General features: G+C 53.6%; 1 protein-coding gene across 1 annotated transcript; it reads right to left on the reverse strand.

Annotated features, from left to right (window-relative positions):
• Window positions 1–371: 371 nt before the first annotated feature.
• LOC119111355 (transcription factor LBX1) lies at window positions 372–17,680 on the reverse strand (the record flags this gene model as incomplete). Its single annotated transcript, XM_037235171.1, has 2 exons — window positions 372–1,454; window positions 17,434–17,680. Coding segments are annotated over 2 exons (600 nt in total), but the record flags the coding sequence as incomplete, so codon positions are not given.
• Between the last annotated feature and the right edge of the window lie 2,321 nt (window positions 17,681–20,001).

Raw genomic sequence — 20,001 nt, forward strand, 5'->3', positions numbered from 1 at the left:
GGCCTCAGAGGGAGCTCCTCCCTCGGACAGACCGCACCGCTGTCTGCAGGCATCACGGGCAGGAAAGAAGCTCCGCGAAATTCGATTGGGAAGCCGAGACCAGATTTTGCCCAAATTTGAAGGATTCATTTAATTTTTTGGCTTCATTGCTGCGTATCTGGGGATTTCAGTCTCGTATTGGGGAGACGAAACATGCATCAAGGCGATAAGACATCCCTATTGAGACGCGAAGCTCCATTATTGACCGTGCGTGGTAATTACCGTTGTTCAGTTCCACGTCAAAGCGCTTATAGAAACGTCTCTCTCTGCAAAGGCTTGATCGATTTGCATAAGGGACGGCTTTGGTATCGCCGTCGCATCCAAAGTCTGTATTACATCACATAAATAACATTTATTTACAGCATATTTGTAACACAGGTGAGCGTCAGAAGAAGGTGCACACTTCCGGGGGTCGACAGCAGGAGAGTGGCCAGCCTGACGACGAAACACTTATGAACCACGAGCACCGACGCAACTCATAAGACCGCCACGGTATACTATCGTATTATCACATTGGCTAGTAACTTCTACTTGGCAGAGCAACATCGAACATCGAAACGTCACTCAAAGGCATGGGAAGACAGTGGGGATAGTGAAGGGTCTTTGGCTCTTGGGGACTCCCAAACGGAGGTCGCGCTGCGAGACGGGCCGGACAGAGCCCGCGTCTGCGCTGGGATACGGGCGCGGCGCACGGCGGCCGGCTTCAAAATGGTCATAATCTGCTCGATCCGGACAGAAACTTGCATGAAAAAATCTAGGAACTCAAGCCGCACATACGACAACGCACCCGCACGCACACCTGCGGCGCACGCGGCGACCGACGTACGCACACACGCACACACATAGTCAGATCGCATGTGGTCGTCACGTGCGCGGAGTCGCATGGCGCACGGCGCGAACCGAATCAATGCGACAAAAACGCGCCAGCGACGTGAACTCATTTAAAGCTTTCAACAAAAACAAGTCGGCCGCTCTTGCGCGCCACTGACTGCTGCCGGAGCCGCGATCCAGCTCTCACACCTGACCGTCTCACCGCCGCGCGGCGCGGTGAGCCTCGGAGCGTCACATCTTACCGCTGAGGTCCTGCGGCTCGTCCAGCTTGATCGGGATGCCGAGGCTGGTCATGAGCAGCTTCTGGTGCTGCAGCGCCGGGCCGGCGCGCGTGTTCTCCATGTCGCGCTTCAGCTCCTCCATGTCGCGTTTCAGCTTCGCCCGCCGGTTCTGGAACCAGGTGATGACCTGGGCGTTGGAGAGGCCGAGCGACTGGGCGATCTCGTCTCGGTCGGCCGGTGACAGGTACTTCTGGTACAGGAACCGCTTTTCCAGCTCGAAGATCTGGTGGTTGGTGAATGCCGTGCGCGACTTGCGCTTCTTCTTCACGGGCGGCCGGGCGGCGAACATGTTGACGTTGTCGCCTGCCGGAGGGTGAACGTGGGTTAGAGCTCTACTGGTGGCCATCAGGCGCGACGCGGCGCTCGAGGGTGGGGCGGGCAGCACAGCGCCGCCACTTCCTGGTGCAGGCGGTGACACCTGAAACTTCGATCAAGCGACCTATGTCTCCTCGAAAGTTTCCAGGTCTGCAGACCGTGGCGCTGCAACCTATCGCGAGTGCATCAGCATGTTATGACCACTGTCACCTTTGGGGGCAGCATCATGATTCTCCGTTTCACACAGGAAACAAACTTTGAGGCTCCCGCCATTGGATCGGCCTTCGATTGCCGTGCTAAGCCGCGGGCGACAAGGCGGCCCCTGCCACTGACCCGTGTCAACAGCGTTCAACATCGCGACGGTCCGTCGGCTCCGGACGTTTATTTTCAGAGCTGGCCAGGGCGCGCCGCTACCGGACGCAGACAAGATCACAGCCGGGGTCGCAGCGCGTCGCGCTACGATCGCGATCCATCTCGCTAAATATGTTTAGAATGCGAGCGGGCAGAAGGCTGGGCCGTCCAGGCCGGAGGACCGGCCGTCCAGGCCAAACGGCCAGGCGCGCCGCCTCTGTTTACCGGCGGCAATTATGACGTGATATACAATGCATTTGTCACGGTGGGCGGACGGCTGGGGCGCGAGCAGTGTCGCCACCCGGCCCGGGTGCGACGGAGCGGATGCAGCGCCGGCCGCCCGCCCAGCGTCGCTCCCCGAGCCGGTCCGACCGCCGGAACTCGGCGCTTCCGGCGACACGTATCAGCGGGACGTGCACGGCAGCCTCGTATTTGCGCAACAGCTTTGGTGCCTGCTTCGAGTCCAGACGCGTGCGACCGGGGACCGGACGCAGGTTTTTTATTGGAGATATGCTCCGCGTATTGTAATCAGTTCTGTACCTCACGTTAGACTCAAGATCGAACACCGGGTGTATCCGGCTCTGGAAGCGGACACCTTCTCGACGAGTCGGGACGGAGTGGGCTCCTTTCAATTTATTGGGACTCGGAGTCTGAGTTGACTTAAACCCAATCGTTAAAGTGTCTACTTAAATGGAAATTTAATCAGGAACATATCTTAACAATATACCAGCTTCTCTCTGAGCCAAATGACACAGTTGAATCATATAAAGCTGCTTGCCATCAGATAGAAGTCCTACGAAAGCTTCCAGAAACCTCACAGAACAGCTTATGAGCTAAGCTGTTGCCCGCGGAGCCGACTCTATCGGAATCGACCTTGCAACTCACCCATGTTTTGGGTGCAACTTGCAACTTGCAACTCACCTTGCAACTCACCCATGGAGTCAGAATCAAAGTTAACCCAAATCTGTGTTGCACTGTTTGTAGCCCCACTCGGAATCAGCCCCATGCGTCGTGAGATGGAATCAGAAGCGATTCCACTGGGACAAGGTCCAGCACAAGTCCGCCCATCGCTGCGGACAGCGCCCGCTCCAGGAGCCGGCCGGCCTCCCGGTCTGTGAGCGTGGCATGCAGGCCCGGCGTGGGCTTCCGCTGCACTGCCTCTGACGTAACCCGCCGGGGCGTCGGGCAGCCCCCGTTTCGGACGGCGGGAGGACCGGTGAGTCATCCCGTGCCACGAGATCTTGGACGGAGAACATTCCTCCAGGCGAGCACCACGTGGCATTCCCCCCATGCAGGCCCCCAGATAGCCCAGCGGTCGACCGCCGCAAGATCATTTGAACAGGTATGTCGCCTATCACTGGAAGTGAACGAGTCACGTTGTATGGCTACGATTTGCCTTAACAGGGCCACATACGTGCACGTTCACAGTCGTGTAGCGGGAAAATGAGGTCTCACTTTCGGGCGTCTTGTGATTCCGCTAAGCGCTTCCGCCAAGTGCGCAGCGTTATCATTGGGAAAGCTAGTTTCGGCACTGTAGCGGTAGCAGCACAGATGAGAAAGCGGATTGTCAGAACGGTCGGACTGACGGAAAACGGGCCGACAGCAAATAGCTTCATCAGTAAGCCAGCATGCACCAGCTGCATGCTTCATCAGTAAGTCAGCATGCACCACCTGCATGCTGGCAGATGCGACGTGCAGGTGAGAACCCATTTCTGAATGCGAAGTAAGCGCCAGTAATTCAATGTCTCGAGGTAGCAAGAGGCTGTCTGTTCCTCCTCTCCGATTCAAATCGCTAACGTCGTACCGCTGTGTCATTTGCTGGCCACTCGACTCCGTCGCGACGCCATCTCCGCGGCCTCGCCGCCCCGTCCTGGTTCACGGTCCGGGCCTGCTTCGCCGCGCACGTCTGCGGTCGCCGACTCAAACGGATGGTGACAAATCGCGGTTTATAAGGCGCGTCGCCGGCCGCATTTGAATACAGCCAGGGCCGATTAGTTTTATGTGGTAATCAGCGCCCTTTGTGGGGGCCGGGCCAGGGCCGGGCGCCCCGCCGGGCCGAGATGACGCCGCCTCGGCCGACAATGCGCCCGGGTCGCCTCCCGCGCCGACCATTAGTAAGTGACACCCGGCTGGTGACTTACTCAGTGGAGGCGTGTGGAGGGGCCGACCCGGCAGAAGGGGTGACGGCGCGCGGCTTTGTGTGATCCCATGAGGTCTGTTAGCGCCGCTCGGCCGGCCCGGCGCGATTGGAGCTGATGAGGTCATCCATCGCGAGGTGTAACTGGCTGCAGTCGGGGGCTCGCTGGCCACTGGAGCTCGCGTCAGGCAAGAAACGGCTGAATTGGAGACGGGAGTGGGACGCTTTCATTCAACGCGCCGGGGCGATGAGCGGAGTCCGTACCTTTGAGTGGAGGATAGGTTCACCAACGGACCGCTAAAATCGCCAGAAGTCTGGTATTAAGTTTTTAATCTAAGAGCATTCGTCGACGCAATAATCGTTGCCAGCCGGCCGGACCTGACGGACGGGCACCGATCTGCTGTCAAAACGGTGCAAATAGTATAGGTCAGTTTGTAACTAAATAGCATGTTCCTTTCTGTAAACAAAATGAAAAGCGAATACATAACTGCACTTACACGTTGGCTTCAAATGAAAAACTGAGGAATCACTTGAAATGAAATCACCTATCAGAGGCAAATGTTCCAAACATATAGGGTATGTAGCAAGCATGTATGTGGCTTACATAGCGATATACCAAGTCCACGTTGCGAACTCCCTCCTGGGCGGGTGACAGAGCTGGCGCATTACCCCCAAATATTGTCGAAGGGTCCGGGGTTTGACGAATCAGCTCATCTCATGCCGAGTTCCGCTTCTTTTCACACGGCAAATCGGAGGATTAGAATTGGTCAACATTTACAGTGGCTGCGAATAAACCATGACGGCTAAAGACGACTACGTTGAGTACGTACTGGTTGAAGTATATGTTGGCAGGCCTCTGCGCCATTTTGATGGCACAATCTATCATAGTTCGGGCCCCAGAGACCTGCATCGAGACCGTGCTTTTAAGGCAGCGTTGCTGACTTCCTGGTCGATTGATGACATCCTTATGTGGGTTGAACAGTGTTAAGCTGGCTGGGTATTCCGTTGATCGGTTAAGTCTTCTGCGTTGTGCAATTAGTTTGACATCGCTATCTATTCTTAAAGCTAAGAACAGACTGAATACATGTACATCTATTCAGTACATGTCATGATGTGTACCTATCCTATTCTTTCTGCATAGTAAGATAAGCAGATCATCCTACATGAGCTAAGCTAAATGACTAGTGGAAACAATATAGTCATATTAGCGGATGTCGTTAAAAACTGGTAATGAGACACGATTAAGTTAAACATACCATGCAAAAATAACAGCATCGGAGGCGTCAAGCAGCTAGAGTGGGCGAGCCGCAGCAGGGATTTATTTCGAGGTCAGCTGTCGAACAGTCTGGTTAGGATCTTCCTCTTGCGTGACTGCTTGCACCACGTGTTCCATGCAATTGACGTGGTTTGATGGTACAAGATCTGCCATTTGTCCTAAAATATCCCGAGAAAGACGAATGAGAGACGAGACGAGATCCCGGGTTTCGATAGCGCTGTGCCGATTTTTTAGTATGCAAAGTTGGTGTTTGCCAAGCTGATATAAATATTTTCTTTCTACCTTGGCCTAAAGAGGACTCAGGGCAAGTTAACTGGCAATTTGCCAGGTAAAAATAAACTTCATGCCGGCTGATGCTATCCGCTGCACGAGCAAAGAATTGCGTTTTCTGGCTTCTTAAATCCGGTGCAAAGCAGGAGGGACGAGTTCATGACACACGCAAAACACACAAACACGGCACTCAGCAACACATAGTATAAACACATGGACGGAATGTTCGATGAAAAACAATAGAGACGAGGGGATGACAGGTCCCAGTCACTGCCACTACCACTCGGCTCGGCGATAGCCTGATTGCAGCAGAGGGAGACCTTGGCTCAACGGACCTGCCGCATCCAAAGGAAACGAAGGAGCCGGCCCAGTGTCGGCGCAGGCTTGGCTGGACCCGTAGACCTTGTGGTGTCTGAGACACCGACGCCTATGCAAGAGGGGAAATCTGCGCGTTGCCGCCAAATTGCACAGGAAACCCCATATCAGGTATTTAAATGAATATATCTGGTCCTGTGTCGTGTGAGAAAGCGGAGAGGGGCTCAATAAAATCAAGATGTGAATCACCGATGAGTACTATCAGCGTCAGAGGTAACCGATTAGTGACCACCTCACGGATTAGCGGTTGCCGTTGCTGATTATACAGAGGACAGCGGAGAAGAAAGTGAGAAATATCACAGCATGTGTGATTGCAGTGGCACAGCGGACGACCCATATGTTCAAATATATGAGTTGCGTGAGCTTCTTGTGCCCTAGTCGCAAGCGGGTCAGGATAATCTCCTTTGATCGAGTATTTCTCGTGGTTATGGACAAGGAGATCCCATTCGCTTCGAATGAGAGAAGAATAATCAGAGTTAATTATATTGAGGGCGTCTGACATGGGAAGTGGTGTTTAATCGGGGCAGGAAGTTGGAGACCGGCGGCGCGATCGGCTTGTTCTTTCCCCTGGAACTCGGCGTCGCCTGGAATTCAGGAAGGTTAGAATTGTGTCGGAAGGCAGCGACAAGAGGAGAGAGGAGATTTTCGAGACGGTTGGATTAGCTGAGCTACGGGGAGCAGTAAGGACGTTAAGAGAAGAGCTGGAGCCTGCGCAGAAAACAAAGCATTGATTTGACGTTGTGTAATATATGGGAGAGGAAAGCTGATTCCAGTTACTACGGCGGTGTAAACAGAAATGCGGATAGAAAGGCGAACGAATTATGGGGCTTCCGCGCGGCCACCGCAGCGGGTGTGGGTGAGCGGTCGGGCACGTTAGGACATTCAAGGCGAATGGCCCATCCATGGTTTGTTGATCATACCCGGCTGATGTTTGACTGGCATGAATTATAGCAAGATTTGTATGACATCAAGACTGATCACATTTAGATGATATCTGATGCACGCGGACAGCCAAATGCGGATTCTGGAGCGATGTGGAGCAGGAGTTTGGGTTCTCGCTATTCCACAAGAGGGTTCCATTTTGGGTTTTCGCTATAAAGCAATCTGACAATAAATGGGTAATGAAATGACGCAATCCACTGCGGAAGGTTGTGCAGGAGGCGAATGAGCCATAAAAACAACATTGTAAGTCTAAAGCAACGGTCGCAACAGCTCCGAAAACAATTTACTTCGTGTTCAGCTGTCAAGTAAACTGAATGTGGCTTTCTTCTCTCCTGAGTGCTCGTCCCATGTCTACTGGCCGTGTCATGTTCCAGATATCAGTATGAGCCAGGGTAGACTGAGACAAATACGGCTGGAGGTAAACATCTTTATCCCAGCATTCTACACTAGAAACGCAGCCTTTCAACCCGCCAGCCCGCCAATGTGTGACCCGCTAGAACCCGCGGGCTTTTAGATGGGTTATGGGCCAGACCTGGCGAGCTTTTGCGGGCCAAAAATTGCACTAAAAATAGGTGTATGTGTAATTTGTAAGCTTACGATAAACCAAAAACCAGAGTGTGCTGCCAGACAATTATGATGTTGATTATGAGTTTTGTCATGATTGATGTTACAATAATGAAAATCCTATTTTAAATTTCACAGCAAGAGCACCAGTGACAGCAAACACATGCGTACGTCACATGACAGTAAACCGGCCACACACATTGTACAGGTTTAAGTAAACATCGCACTAAAAAAAAACTCAAAAATAACCACCGAAATTTTCAAAACTTGAGCGTATTTTATCGAGCAGCAGTTAGGATGTTCCTTAAGATAAACACGGCTACACAATGCGCTCGGCTGTTGTTGCGAGGGTGTGCTGCGCTCAAGCTTTTTTGTTTCGCGCGCAAATCATGCGCTACAAATAACAATCAATATCAATGGTCAATGAGATGAATGAAAAACTGAGCAATTCATTGCCCACGTCTCACTTAGTTTTCAATACAGCCCGCGGTTATTGGTGTATCAAACGCGCGTTAGTCATCAAGGCTGGAGAAAGTGGTGGCGCTGACTTTGTATATTTATATCTGAAGCAAGCGCAATTAACGACGACGGCCACAGGGCTCTTAATACAGCTGGTTTCTCCCTTAGTGCGATTCTGATAAGTTTTCAACATGTGCCTCATTAAGGCTGTTATTTTGCCTGATTTTTCCATATATTGCGATATCTGTAACTTTATGCAGTTCTGTAGGAGCAATTTAATCTCATCACATAACGTCAATGCAAAAACTGCATACGGATCGAAAGTTGCAGCCAGCAGACTCTTTAAAATGTGGACAGAGTTTCTGCACCATATTTTTGCTTTTTATTTTGTCGTCATGAAAAATTTTCTGCAGCAAGTAGCAATTTCTCATGCTTTTGTGGCATGGCTTAATGACAATGTCACTGGAGGGCAAACACTCGTGGACGAGATATTATTGCCATCCTTGCTTTTACGTAGCATCGCACAAATAGCGCGGTATGGTCGTGAGATGAAACATGCATAGTGGTAAGAGGGAAATGTGGATAATTTCAAAGCTACCATATGATATCCATTTGGTGTTGTTGCATGGTGTATCCACGTAAATACAGAGAACACCATAAAAGAGCTGCCTGTGGTACTTTGGTGCAATACAAATTTCATCGTCCAGCTGTTTTTACAGGTACAGTACTTGTCATTCTGGCTACACGCTTTACAACAACAGGCTTTCAGGCTTTCACGCTCCAAATTGTCTTCGAGCTTCGTGATTCATTAAAATGATGTGCAAGCGTAAAATAACTAAAGCAGCATTTTGTAAGCAATTGCGATGGTTGCTGCGAAAAAAAACGCTCAAGAATGCAGAAAGCACTTGCAATGAAAAATTCAGTGAGTGAGAAGATTTGGGCGGCTGAAGGTGCCATGTTCTGTTTAGTTAAACTCGCGACAACCCAGCAAAAGGCTCGCTATTAATAGTTTGCTGCGTTTCACTTTTTCATGGGCGCGCACCTAGCAAGGAGCTTGCAGCTTAAAGCAGAACACATCAGCGTGGAGCGAGCGGGTTGCTTACAGGGACGAAAGCTGTAACCGCGTAATGACACCAACACAGAGCTGTAACCGTGTAATGACACCAACACTCAAGTGGGCAAGCCGAGCCGCCGTAATGAACTCACACAAAGGGATACGATGAGGGTAATGAAATGCCCGACTTTCATGAGAGTTTAGTAGGCACAAAGGTGCACTAATGAGGCGTGCTCACGCCAATCCACGAACGTAGCCGCTTGAGGACTGGCTGACTACATCTGGTCTGGCCTTCTCAGTTGAGGAAATTAACGTTTTTGGAATGATTTGCATGTTGAATGGCGTGAACCAGTATTGCGGGCCAACAGCATATTTCGGATGACTCTTGGCCACACTTCACTGGCTAGACTCCTGCGAAATTATCATGACTCGATATCTTGGCTTAGCATGCAGTCATTTGTACCCGGGACCGGCTTTTAACAGGCGAGATGGGCCGCTCCTCCATCGATAACTAGCGTCCCCACACACCGGACAGAGCACAACTGACATGGTGATCTGCAGACGGTGTACTCGCCTGCAGCACACAGTTACAAGTATTTATCTGCTTTGCTTACCGGGAACTGACGTCAACCTTAAAACACGCCCGAACCCATGTATCCATGGTTTGCGCTGGAGTCCGTCTGGCCCGCTCATGTTATGTTACATTCAGTTTGCTTGTACGTTTTGCTGTGCAATCGTGTTGATTCCGTGTCGTTGCGACCGCCAGCAGCCGACATCTGGGTCTAGTTTCGATCCGTGTTGTGCAGGTTTTTTACTTCGGGTGTTCTAATCGAATGGGAGAGTCACCGCATAATCTGGGTAGCAGTTCTAAGAAAGACTGCAGATAGAAAAACCGCAGAAACCGCAGGGTCTGGCTATGTCGCCGTAACCATTCCGTAAGTTACTGTAAAAGTTATCGAATTACCGTAAAATCATACCTGTTCAAATTCATGTTAATAAATGGTTTATAAAATGCAAGTATATTCTCTGATAAATTGTCCTACAGTTGCTAACCATTCAATTACAGTGCGACCAGTGACTACAGGTTTATAAGCCTGCCAATGTCGGTACCGTTCGGACCGTACCGTTGAAGTTATGCTCCGGTCGTTGTATATTGAGAAAGTTAAGTAGGTACCCATGTTGAAAAATGTTAAATGATCTTTTCGCAAGGCCAATCAAGATAGAAAGGCAAAGTAATGTTTGAAAAGACGTGCATCATATTTTCAAGATGCCAAGAAAAAGGAAAAATTGTGAATGGTTGTAAATGGTTGGTCGATGTCGGAATTCTTTGCAGTATTTATCTACCGCATTTAATAAGATAGATGCGTGCAGATGAGAAGGGGGAAAATTATTGGCTGATGTAAATGCACTCTAAAAGTATGTCTGGTGTGTGTATCTTGGAGAAATAAGCGAAGCATATGACATATGAACTTGTTAGTCTAACTTTAGTAAGTCGTGTTGTAAGTTGTGCATTAATACGCACAACTTGGAGGCATTAGCAAATGAGGGGTGACCATGTTTAGGATGTAACTGTTTGGTTCGCTACATGCAAATATCATTAGCTCCCATCACTAATTATATGCGAAGGCAGCAGTGCACGTAGCAGTAAATTTTGCATCATAACGTACATGTGGTGAAATTTTGAGCCATTAAGCGGATAGGTACCCTTCAAAACACTAGAATGGTGTTCAGGCGATTCAGGGTACAGATGGCACGAGGGAAGGATTTTTACACATATCGGGCTGCGAGCATCTGACATAATCGCAATTTCGATGGAAAAGTGACGTGACGTTACTTAGAGAGTTCGTACTACCGTTGCCACAGACCTACCACTCCACTCCACACCACACCCTCGCAACAAAACAGTGGAAAGTGCTAGCAACAGTATTCCAATGGCCGGCAGTTACAAGAGCTGTGGATAATCTAAGGAACTGTCGAACAGTCGGGGGACGTTGGACGTTGGCGGGACAGCCCCAGTGAGCAGTGCCAGCCGGCTGCCGGCGGGGTCGACTCCGGCCGGAGGAAGCTGGCCGACACCACTGGGAACCGGACCGGGAGCCGAGGGCAGCGCGCCGGGTCTAACGAGCCGTGTCCGCTGTCAGATCGGGTGTCGGCTCCAGTGCCGGGCCGGGCCCGTCATCTGGACAACACGGGACACGCGGGCACCGGCGGCCACCGCACCCGCACCCGCCGCACCCCGTAATGAGTCAGCTCGCGCACCTAATCACCGGGTGCCCGTGTGTTTCTGTTAGTAATGGAGCCGAATTGTTACCAGCTGGTGAGCAGTCGGAAGCGGCGGGGAGGCGTCGGACCGGGTAAGCGACGCGGTATAATGGTCAAGCCGAACGCTTCGGGAAGCAATGAACCGGGTGTTAGCGCCGCGAAGTCGATCGGTCCGCCCAGGCGCAGCTGAACACAGTGATTTCCAATGGGCATCGTTAACACGGCGTAATGGGGGAAAGGCAAAGAAACGGAAGCGCTCACTTTTTGAGTCAATAGGGTTATTTTGTCGGTTATGGCCGCACGGCAATTGTGAACTATGCGTAAACGCGACGGAATGGTGTGCTGGAAGTTAAATATTTCCGTTACCAGGGGTGCGTGGCGGGCAAGGGTGGCAGGATGGAAGACTTGCGAAATATATTACACCTAGTTTGCGAAAAACGACAATCCATGTGCTTTGCAACGTCCAGTTAACTCGTATTGTTAAATCAACTGTACATCACGTGTGCGCTGTGTATTGCGTACCCGACAGTGCATGGCCATAGGCGACAAAGATGTAAAATGCAAAAAAAAAAAAACTTACGACACAGTACTATAAATCGATGCACTCAAGGCAGAGGTGTAGCTTCTATTTAGTTGGGGTAGGGAGGGGGGTCCAACGCCCAACTTTCAGAAGGCAGAAGGTGAAATCCGGCGAGGACCACGCTTTTTGTGTGCTTGAGGTATGTTTAGGCATTTCGTCCCGCTCAAACCCCAATTTATTCCGTGGAACGACGCCCGTGATTTAAAGTTACTGGCGCGAGCCGTACCTTGCATAAGCGAAGAGACGATGCAACCTTTCGGGACTATTGCAAAGAGTGTGCAGCAAAGGCAGCTATTCACATTTAGCTCTAAAAGAAATGTATTCACCTGTTCTCTCGACCACGTTGAATTTTCAAACGCAGGAATAGATTTCACAGCCGCGAGTGTAGAATGGGCACCAAGGTATCTGCCAGACTGATGCTGCACAAAAAGCTGATGTTCCGACCGCTAAGCCGACGCCACGCGACCAGCGTTGCCGCGTGCTGCCGCTCGTGTCAAACGGACAGGAGCCGCGACATTGTTGCACGTGTGAAAGTTTAACGAATCTTCCCGGCCGAACAGGGCCACCGCTGCCTGTGCGCTATATGCCGCAACGAAGCGGACCAGGCAATTAAGACCGGCCTGACATCTAAGACGGGTGACCAGTGAGATGGCAGTGTATATTCGTGCGAGTAAGACCAGAAACCACGCATCAAACGTCTTCATAATATTTAGATATGCTGGCAAGATGCACTACGCAGTTTTTCTGCGCTACTGGAATAGGATGTTGCACTAATTATCCCCGCCTGTGTTTGTCGCTGGTTGTCATCAGCAGATATGCAATCATCTGACACCAGCTTTGGACGCGAGTTTTCTTCTCCCTTGTGGGAAGAGCACGCCAAACATCTCGTTAAGCGTTAAACTGAAGATAGCGCGGCACTATTTAAGTTCATATTAGTGAGCAGCACAGGATCGCTGGCGTGTTCCCAGGAGACCGGGATTTGCACGCAAACATTTCGATTGCTGGTGCTAGTTAGTCTAACGACCCGGCGACATTCAACACGGCGCTGTAGCCATGGTGCATTTGATAAGAGGACGCTGGACGTACAGATGTGGTCCTCGTGCTCGATGTGAATGACTCCCCGGAAGTTGGAACGTCTAACCGCGGCCTGCCCGCTGCCTGATGGAGCATTGCTACTCCTCAGCCTTTCTGTTCAACTGGGGCTTGTTAATTTGGAACGAGCAGGGTCATCATTTAAGATGATTCTAAGAAATGGCAACGTGTTTCTGGCCATGAAATGCACATGGCGCAAGCGATTCCCTCACAGGCAGCAGTAAGATGATGTTTCTTTGCGGGTTCTGGTCCCCGGCTGTTCCCTGTACTGGGCCACCTCTCTGGGCACGTCTGGAATTTCCACCTCAGATGAGCATACCATTTATTTTGCTATACGAAACGGCTGAATGGCCTTGAATTCATGTTGCATGCTAGGAAGAGGTAATTGCTTGCACCCTCAGGTCGACCGCGCTCAGGGGAAGTGCATCGCCAACGGGCCGCGGGCCAGAGACTTACCACCGGTTGTGCAAACTCGGCAGGTTTACATAGCGCAAGCAGCGTGAGCTATTGCCACTTGAACATCCATAGAACTTACATCCGACGTTAAATAATCGTAAGATTGCCCATTGCTTGCACCATTCTCAGCCCAGCGCCCGTGGATGCCATTCCAACTTGATTGATCACATCGTCCTCAGCCTTCTCGCGAGCCGGGCTTCCGGGCTGCACGCGGCTGCGACGCGGCTGGTCAGTCGCAGTCGCTCTCGCTCTGGCTCTGGCGAACTCGCTGGCTGATTGCTATATGGGTGCGGGCTGGGTAATGCCGCTCGAGCCCCTCTTCCACTACACACAAGTCCTCGTCCGTCTGCCACCAGCGTCGGGGACGACAAGCAAGAGATGTCGTCCTTTGTTGAAGGTCAGATCCGGGGTTTCAGGATGTCATTCGACGAATGCGGAATACCATTTGCCCCGCTAGCATAGTGCGAACAACCCTGATTTAAACCCGGACACGAGCATGCAGCTGTATCCTGCATTACAAGCTGTTGCTGGGCCACCGAGCCAGCAACCTACTGACGCGAGCTAGCAACAGGGCTGTATCATCACTCAGTGACTGACGACTTTGATATATTTTTGGTGGCTGGCATCATCTCACATCCTGATAGGTAATGGCTTGCGTGCCTACTACCGCAGACGCATATTATTCAGATTACATGCCGTTGTGCAAAGGCCAACCACCTTAACAGAAGCGTGAAGTTGTCCGAGCGTGCGAGCTGCCTCTGTCGCTGAGCCGCACGCTGTCGATCATGAGCGTTTCATCGTGGCTACCGATCAAGAGTAAAGTGATTCCTCATTGCTTATCGAAATCTGCCCAGGCTCAAGTGAAAGAGCCAGCGATGCATTTCGTTCCCGGGCAGAAGCGTCTCATGTCGGAAGTGGAGGGAGCATCGGAGCGGATGGCGTCCAGCGTTTGGGAGCAGCCCTGCTGACGCGCATGCACGACTATACGCCTTTCCGGGTGAGGAGCTCATCAGTGAAGGTTCAGGGGAGTCGATGGATCGACCTCGATAGAACCGCACTCGCACGCCGGGGTCCAAAAGTCGGAAGGAGCCGGCCGGCGCACCGGCCACAATGTGGCTGCACCGTGTTTTCTCTCGGAGGGAGACGACCTTCCGTCTCCGAGCAGCCGGGGAGGATCGGCCCACCGTCTCCTAGCAAGGGATGAGGACTGGCCTTCCGCTTCCGGGCAGCCGATGAGGACTGCCCCTCAGTTTCCGAGCAGGGGGTAAGGACCGGCCTACCATTTCCGAGCAGCCGATGAGTACCGGCCCTCCATTTCCCAGCAGCCAACGAGGACCGGTCCTCCGTCTCCGAGCAGCCGATGAGGACCGGCCCTCCCTTTCCAAGCAGGGGATGAGGACCGGCTTTCCGTCTCCGAGCAGCCGATGAGGACCGGCCCTCCGTCTCCGAGCAGGCAGCGAGGACGGGTCCTCCGTCTCCGAAAAGCCGATGAGGACCGGCCTCCGTCTCCGAACAGCCGACGAGGACCGGCTTTCCGTCTCTGAGTAGCAGGTGACGACCGGTCTTCCATCTCCGAGCAGCCGGTGAGGACCGGCCTTCCCTCCCGAGCAGCTGGTAAGGACCGGCCCTCCGTCCCCGAGCAGCCGGTGAGGACCGGCCCTCCGTCTCCGAGCAACCAACGAGGACGGATCTTCCGTCTCCGAGCAGCCGATGAGGACCGGCCTCCGTCTCCGAACAGCCGACGAGGACCGGCTTTCCGTCTCCGAGTAGCCGATGAGGACCGGTCTTCCATCCCAAGCAGCCGGTGAGGACCGGTCTTCTGTCCCGAGCAGCCGACGAGGACCGGCTTTTCGTCCCGAGCAGCCGATGAGGACCGGCCCTCCGTCTCCGAGCAGGCAGCGAGGACGGGTCCTCCGTCTCCGAGAAGCCGATGAGGACCGGCCTCCGTCTCCGAACAGCCGACGAGGACCGGCTTTCCGTCTCCGAGTAGCAGGTGACGACCGGTCTTCCATCTCCGAGCAGCCGGTGAGGACCGGCCTTCCCTCCCGAGCAGCTGGTAAGGACCGGCCCTCCGTCCCCGAGCAGCCGGTGAGGACCGGCCCTCCGTCTCCGAGCAACCAACGAGGACGGATCTTCCGTCTCCGAGCAGCCGATGAGGACCGGCCTCCGTCTCCGAACAGCCGACGAGGACCGGCTTTCCGTCTCCGAGTAGCCGATGAGGACCGGTCTTCCGTCCCGAGCAGCCGGTGAGGACCGGTCTTCTGTCCCGAGCAGCCGACGAGGACCGGCTTTTCGTCCCGAGCAGCCGGTGAGGACCGGTCTTCCATCTCTGAGCAGCCGGTGAGGACCGGTCCTCCGTCCCGAGCAGCCGACGAGGACCGGTCTTTCGTCCCGAGCAGCCGGTGAGGACCGGCCCTCCGTCCCGAGCAGCCGGTGAGGACCGTCACACTTCGGTTCTCAGCCACCAGAAGTCATCTGTGTAACTGCACGTGGCGGCCGGGGACAACAATCGGTCCGTCGCAGCCATGCTATGCCACACATCACCTTTGGCCATACTACGGCCAACAACAGCTATGCCTCCGGGTACAGGCGGACCGGAGTGTTGACACATTCTTATCTGGTCATACCTGCCCCACGCGTAAGGAAGGCTTGTACTCAAAGTGGCATAAATTAGTTTTCTCCCGTCCACATACGATCGGACTTGCTATCACTTCCGTTTCTGCAGAGTCAATTTCAACGCTGACTCACAGGGTATGACATTGACTCGGACTCGGACTCCCAGTGATTCAGACTTAACGCAATTTTCAGTTTGTTCCGATCCTGAATTGAGGCGATAAGGCTCAATTTCAAGATTTTTATCTGACCTAAAGTGTCTCCGGCGACAACAGTTAAGGAGATAACTCGTTTGATGGGCTCCGTAAAAACCTGAATATGTAAGACATCTATTTTTACAATGACACGGTTGCGTATAATGCTCATTTGGTACACATATAAGCAGCTAGGATGTGAATACACCCTGGGACTGACTTGACTCATGTCATGATAATCTCAGGCAGGGGTGCGACCACGGTTTCCTAAGGTGGGGAGGCGCAGTTCAGTGAAAACTCATCACCTGGTTTTGATCTTTCTGTCAGGAGCGACCTACAGTGGTAAAAACTACCGGCTACCTGTGACCTCAAGTGTCTCTTGTATGGGGATTATCCTTTTCCTGATGCATGTGCGGTTGGCGTGCTCCCCAGAGAAACTGGACGCATCGAACTACATCAGAATGCTAAAATGTATCGAAGTGTTCGAGCGATTTTCCTGACACGTAGAAACCTTCCAGCTATTGGGTATGCATTGCAAGGCCTCTACATCGATTGTAAGGCAAATTCCTCCCAAGCATCAGCACAAGCACGAATGCTACGCTTTCACGAAAGGCGAGCAGGCATGACCAGGTCCTTTTCTTGCTTCATTTCTGCAACGTCTGGTCATTTGTTTCGACAATACGGCGCTCAAACGGTCGATTAGCGGCTAAACTTTTCACGTTCCATTCACTTTTTATAAAAAGGTACATAGAAATTAGATATAGTCGCTGTCTGCTGAGGTTGTGGTGGGTGCCGCCTATGTCAACACCAGGCCCAATATGCAGGCACATTGGTATTGGCCTGGAGCAGGTAAGACCTTCTGGATATCGACGATGGCACCGGCCTTCAGCTTGGCGTGTTCAGTCCGGACAAACACATCCTGGTGCAGCGCGCCGGTACATGTGAGTGTCGCAAAGCTCCAGCACCACTGGTGCCGACACGGTACCGGCGGCAGTATCGCAGCCCGAAACATTGCATTTCTGGTTCGTGCACTTGGTCAGCTGGCTCTGCTGTTGAAAAAGTTGTGCGAACTTGGACCGGCGTCCCACACGTCACTTAACAATTGCACTGTGCATTACTTTCCAGCGACAGCCAGCATATGCACATCTAGCGATCAGTTACATTTAACGGTAAAACGTCTGTCGCACACCACCCACGTCGCATCTAAGCCAACCGTCCTACTCTGCTGGACATCAAACGCGGCTTCTTCAAACCAGACGTGCGCGGGCCATGCGACAGCGCCGCCGGTCCGCCTCTTGGCAGGCCGGCGTCGCGGTGCCACGAGCCGGAGCGCCGTTCTCACCTTGCTTCTCGTCTTTGAAGTCCTGCAGCGTCTTGTTGGTCATCTTGAAGAGCTCGTCGAGCGGGTTGTTGTTGTCGTTGGCGGTGCGCTTCCGGTCGGGCTTGTCGGCGCGCGGCGGCGCCGGCGCCGGCCGTTCGTCACAGTCCCACGGCCGCACGATACGCGTCGGCACGGCGCACTTGCGCCGCGAGCTGCGATGGTTCAGAATGTCGTGCACCGAGAACGACTTGAGCCCGTCGCCGGCGCGGCGGCCGGCCGCCGTCTCGGCCGCGGCCGGGCCGAGCCGCCGCAGCGGCCCGAAGTAGTCCTCGGCCTCGCTCGACTCGTAGCCGTTGAGGTCGGCCGAGCCGGGCGTGTCGGTGCGGCCGGGCGGCGGCGGGCCGCGCGGCGCCGCCGGCGAGCCCGGCGACGGCGGCTGGGCCGGACTGGCCGGCGTTGACGGCGTCATGTCACTGCGCGGCGCCATGTCGGCCGGCGGCGCCGAGCCGACACTGATCTCACTGTCACTGCGGCTGCACGGACCGTCGGCGGATGGGCTGGGCGAGCGGCACTCGCCAACGTCCATGCTCTAGCAACGCGCGGCGGCCGGCATGGCGACCGAGCAGCAGACGCGCGGAGCAGCGTGCGGCACAGCCACCCGCCCGACCGGCCGAACCAGTTCTAGTTGCGCCCGCCGACATAAATCCGGCCAGCTAACCAGCCCTCCGTCCCCGGCGCCGCTAAATCACGCCTTTCCGCCAGCTCATTAGTGGCCGTATTGAGTGGGATTGGTCACGGCCCGGGTAGGCGCGGCGCTCGACCAATCAGCGCGCGCGGCGCCGCCGCTGGGCTGCGGCCAATCGGAGCCGTCCAAAATGGCAGAGTCAGGTGCCGGCCGGGCGGCGGCGCGGCGGCGGCGGCGGCGGCGGTGACGGCGGCGGCGCGCGCGCGCTCCCAGCCTAATGGCCGGGCCGGACGACCGCGCGCTGCGCCCGCACAATGCCCGCTCCTCCACATGTGTCAGCGCCGCCGACAAAGCGCTGATGACCATCTCTAACCAGGGCTCAATGGCCGGCGGGGCTTGAGCTGCGCGGACTTCATTAGAGCGGTATTATGGCGGCCGGGCGGCGGCCGCCGGTCGCGTTCGTCACAGGACAGCTGCGGCGGCGGCCGCGACCCACCGCAGTCTGCGGCCGCGCGCCCGACGGCCCTTTGTGTCCCGCTGGTGCACGCCATCCTCTGAATGCCCGCACAGACGGGCGGCGACAAACACGAGCGCAGATGGCTTCGCGGCCGGCCCTCTGCGCTTCATTAAAATAGGCATTTTGCAATTCACTGGAAGCCGTGTCATGTCACGGACTGAATGACGGTCACATTAGAGAACGACAATCAAGTCGCATTGGCAGGGATTTCGCTGCGGTGTACAAATTCAGACATTTTTCGCATAGGAGTTGCATTGAAAATATATTTGAGGCTCCAAATGACGACCTCCTCTCCACCGCTGCAGATCCGCGCTAAAAATGTCAAAATGACGTTGGTTACAAGATTCAACGCCAGGAATCGACTCAAGAGACTGAATCACCCAATCAATCAACAGTAAGGACGAAAATGTGTCTTGCCGGGCTTTACCATCGGGTGTGCTATCGCAACATCGAAGAAATCCAATAACGGTCTGTGGTGAAAAGATAATGTGTCCCTCGAAGAGTTCACAGGCTAATTTCAGAAGGGTGGTGTGAAGGGCATCCCAGAAACTTCAGTTACATTTTCACATTATTTGTCTATGTTTTCGACTTCCAATCCTTCGACCAATTCCCTCAAAAGGCCTGACTTTGGTCTTTCTTTCGTTTGCGCTGTTCTTTAACTTGAGTTTCAGGGTACGCACGCGATCATTCGCAACTGGTGTCTTGTCATGTAGTTAAGACAATCATTTGGTGTCATCACTGTACACACAAAATGACATAAATCATAAACGTCAGAGTTAGCAGGATGGAATCCTTTCGAAGCCCGTCGTTATGTTCCAATCTCACCATACTGCAGTGTCCATTACCGTACAGAGACAAAGCCCGGTGATGTGCGAAATCATTTCAGTCTTCTACCGGCGGTCTTCAAGCTCCATCACAGAGACAATCTTATCGTATCACATCCGCACTAAGGCTGCCGTATCAAGAAAGTTACCAGCTAACCAATGTTTGCATTTGACATGACAAAGAAAACGACTTCCTAGAACTGGAACCTCACGGTGTTGAACTACAAGTCTGCATCACCACGACCGCTCCTCCCTTTTCAGGAGGGCAGAGCCATATCAATGTTTCGCTCGCCGTCAGTGCCCATCAGCGGCCGGCAGGCCTTTCAGTCGGCCGAAGGCGTCCGACCGTACCGCAGGAGGGACCCAGTCGTACCGTACCGCGGGAGGGACCCGGCCATACCACAAGAGGGACCCACCCGTACCGCAGGAGGGACCCGGCCGTACTGCAGGAGGGGCTCGGCCGTATCGCAGGATGGACCCAGCCGTACCGCGGGAGGGGCCCGGCCATACCACAACAGGGACCCAGCCGTACCACAGGAGGGACCCAGCCGTACCGCAGGAGG

This window comes from Pollicipes pollicipes, unplaced genomic scaffold (assembly GCF_011947565.3).
Source record: "Pollicipes pollicipes isolate AB1234 unplaced genomic scaffold, Ppol_2.1 Scaffold_7261;HRSCAF=8764_pilon_pilon_pilon, whole genome shotgun sequence".
In the NCBI taxonomy this organism is placed as follows: Eukaryota; Metazoa; Arthropoda; class Thecostraca; order Pollicipedomorpha; family Pollicipedidae; genus Pollicipes; species Pollicipes pollicipes.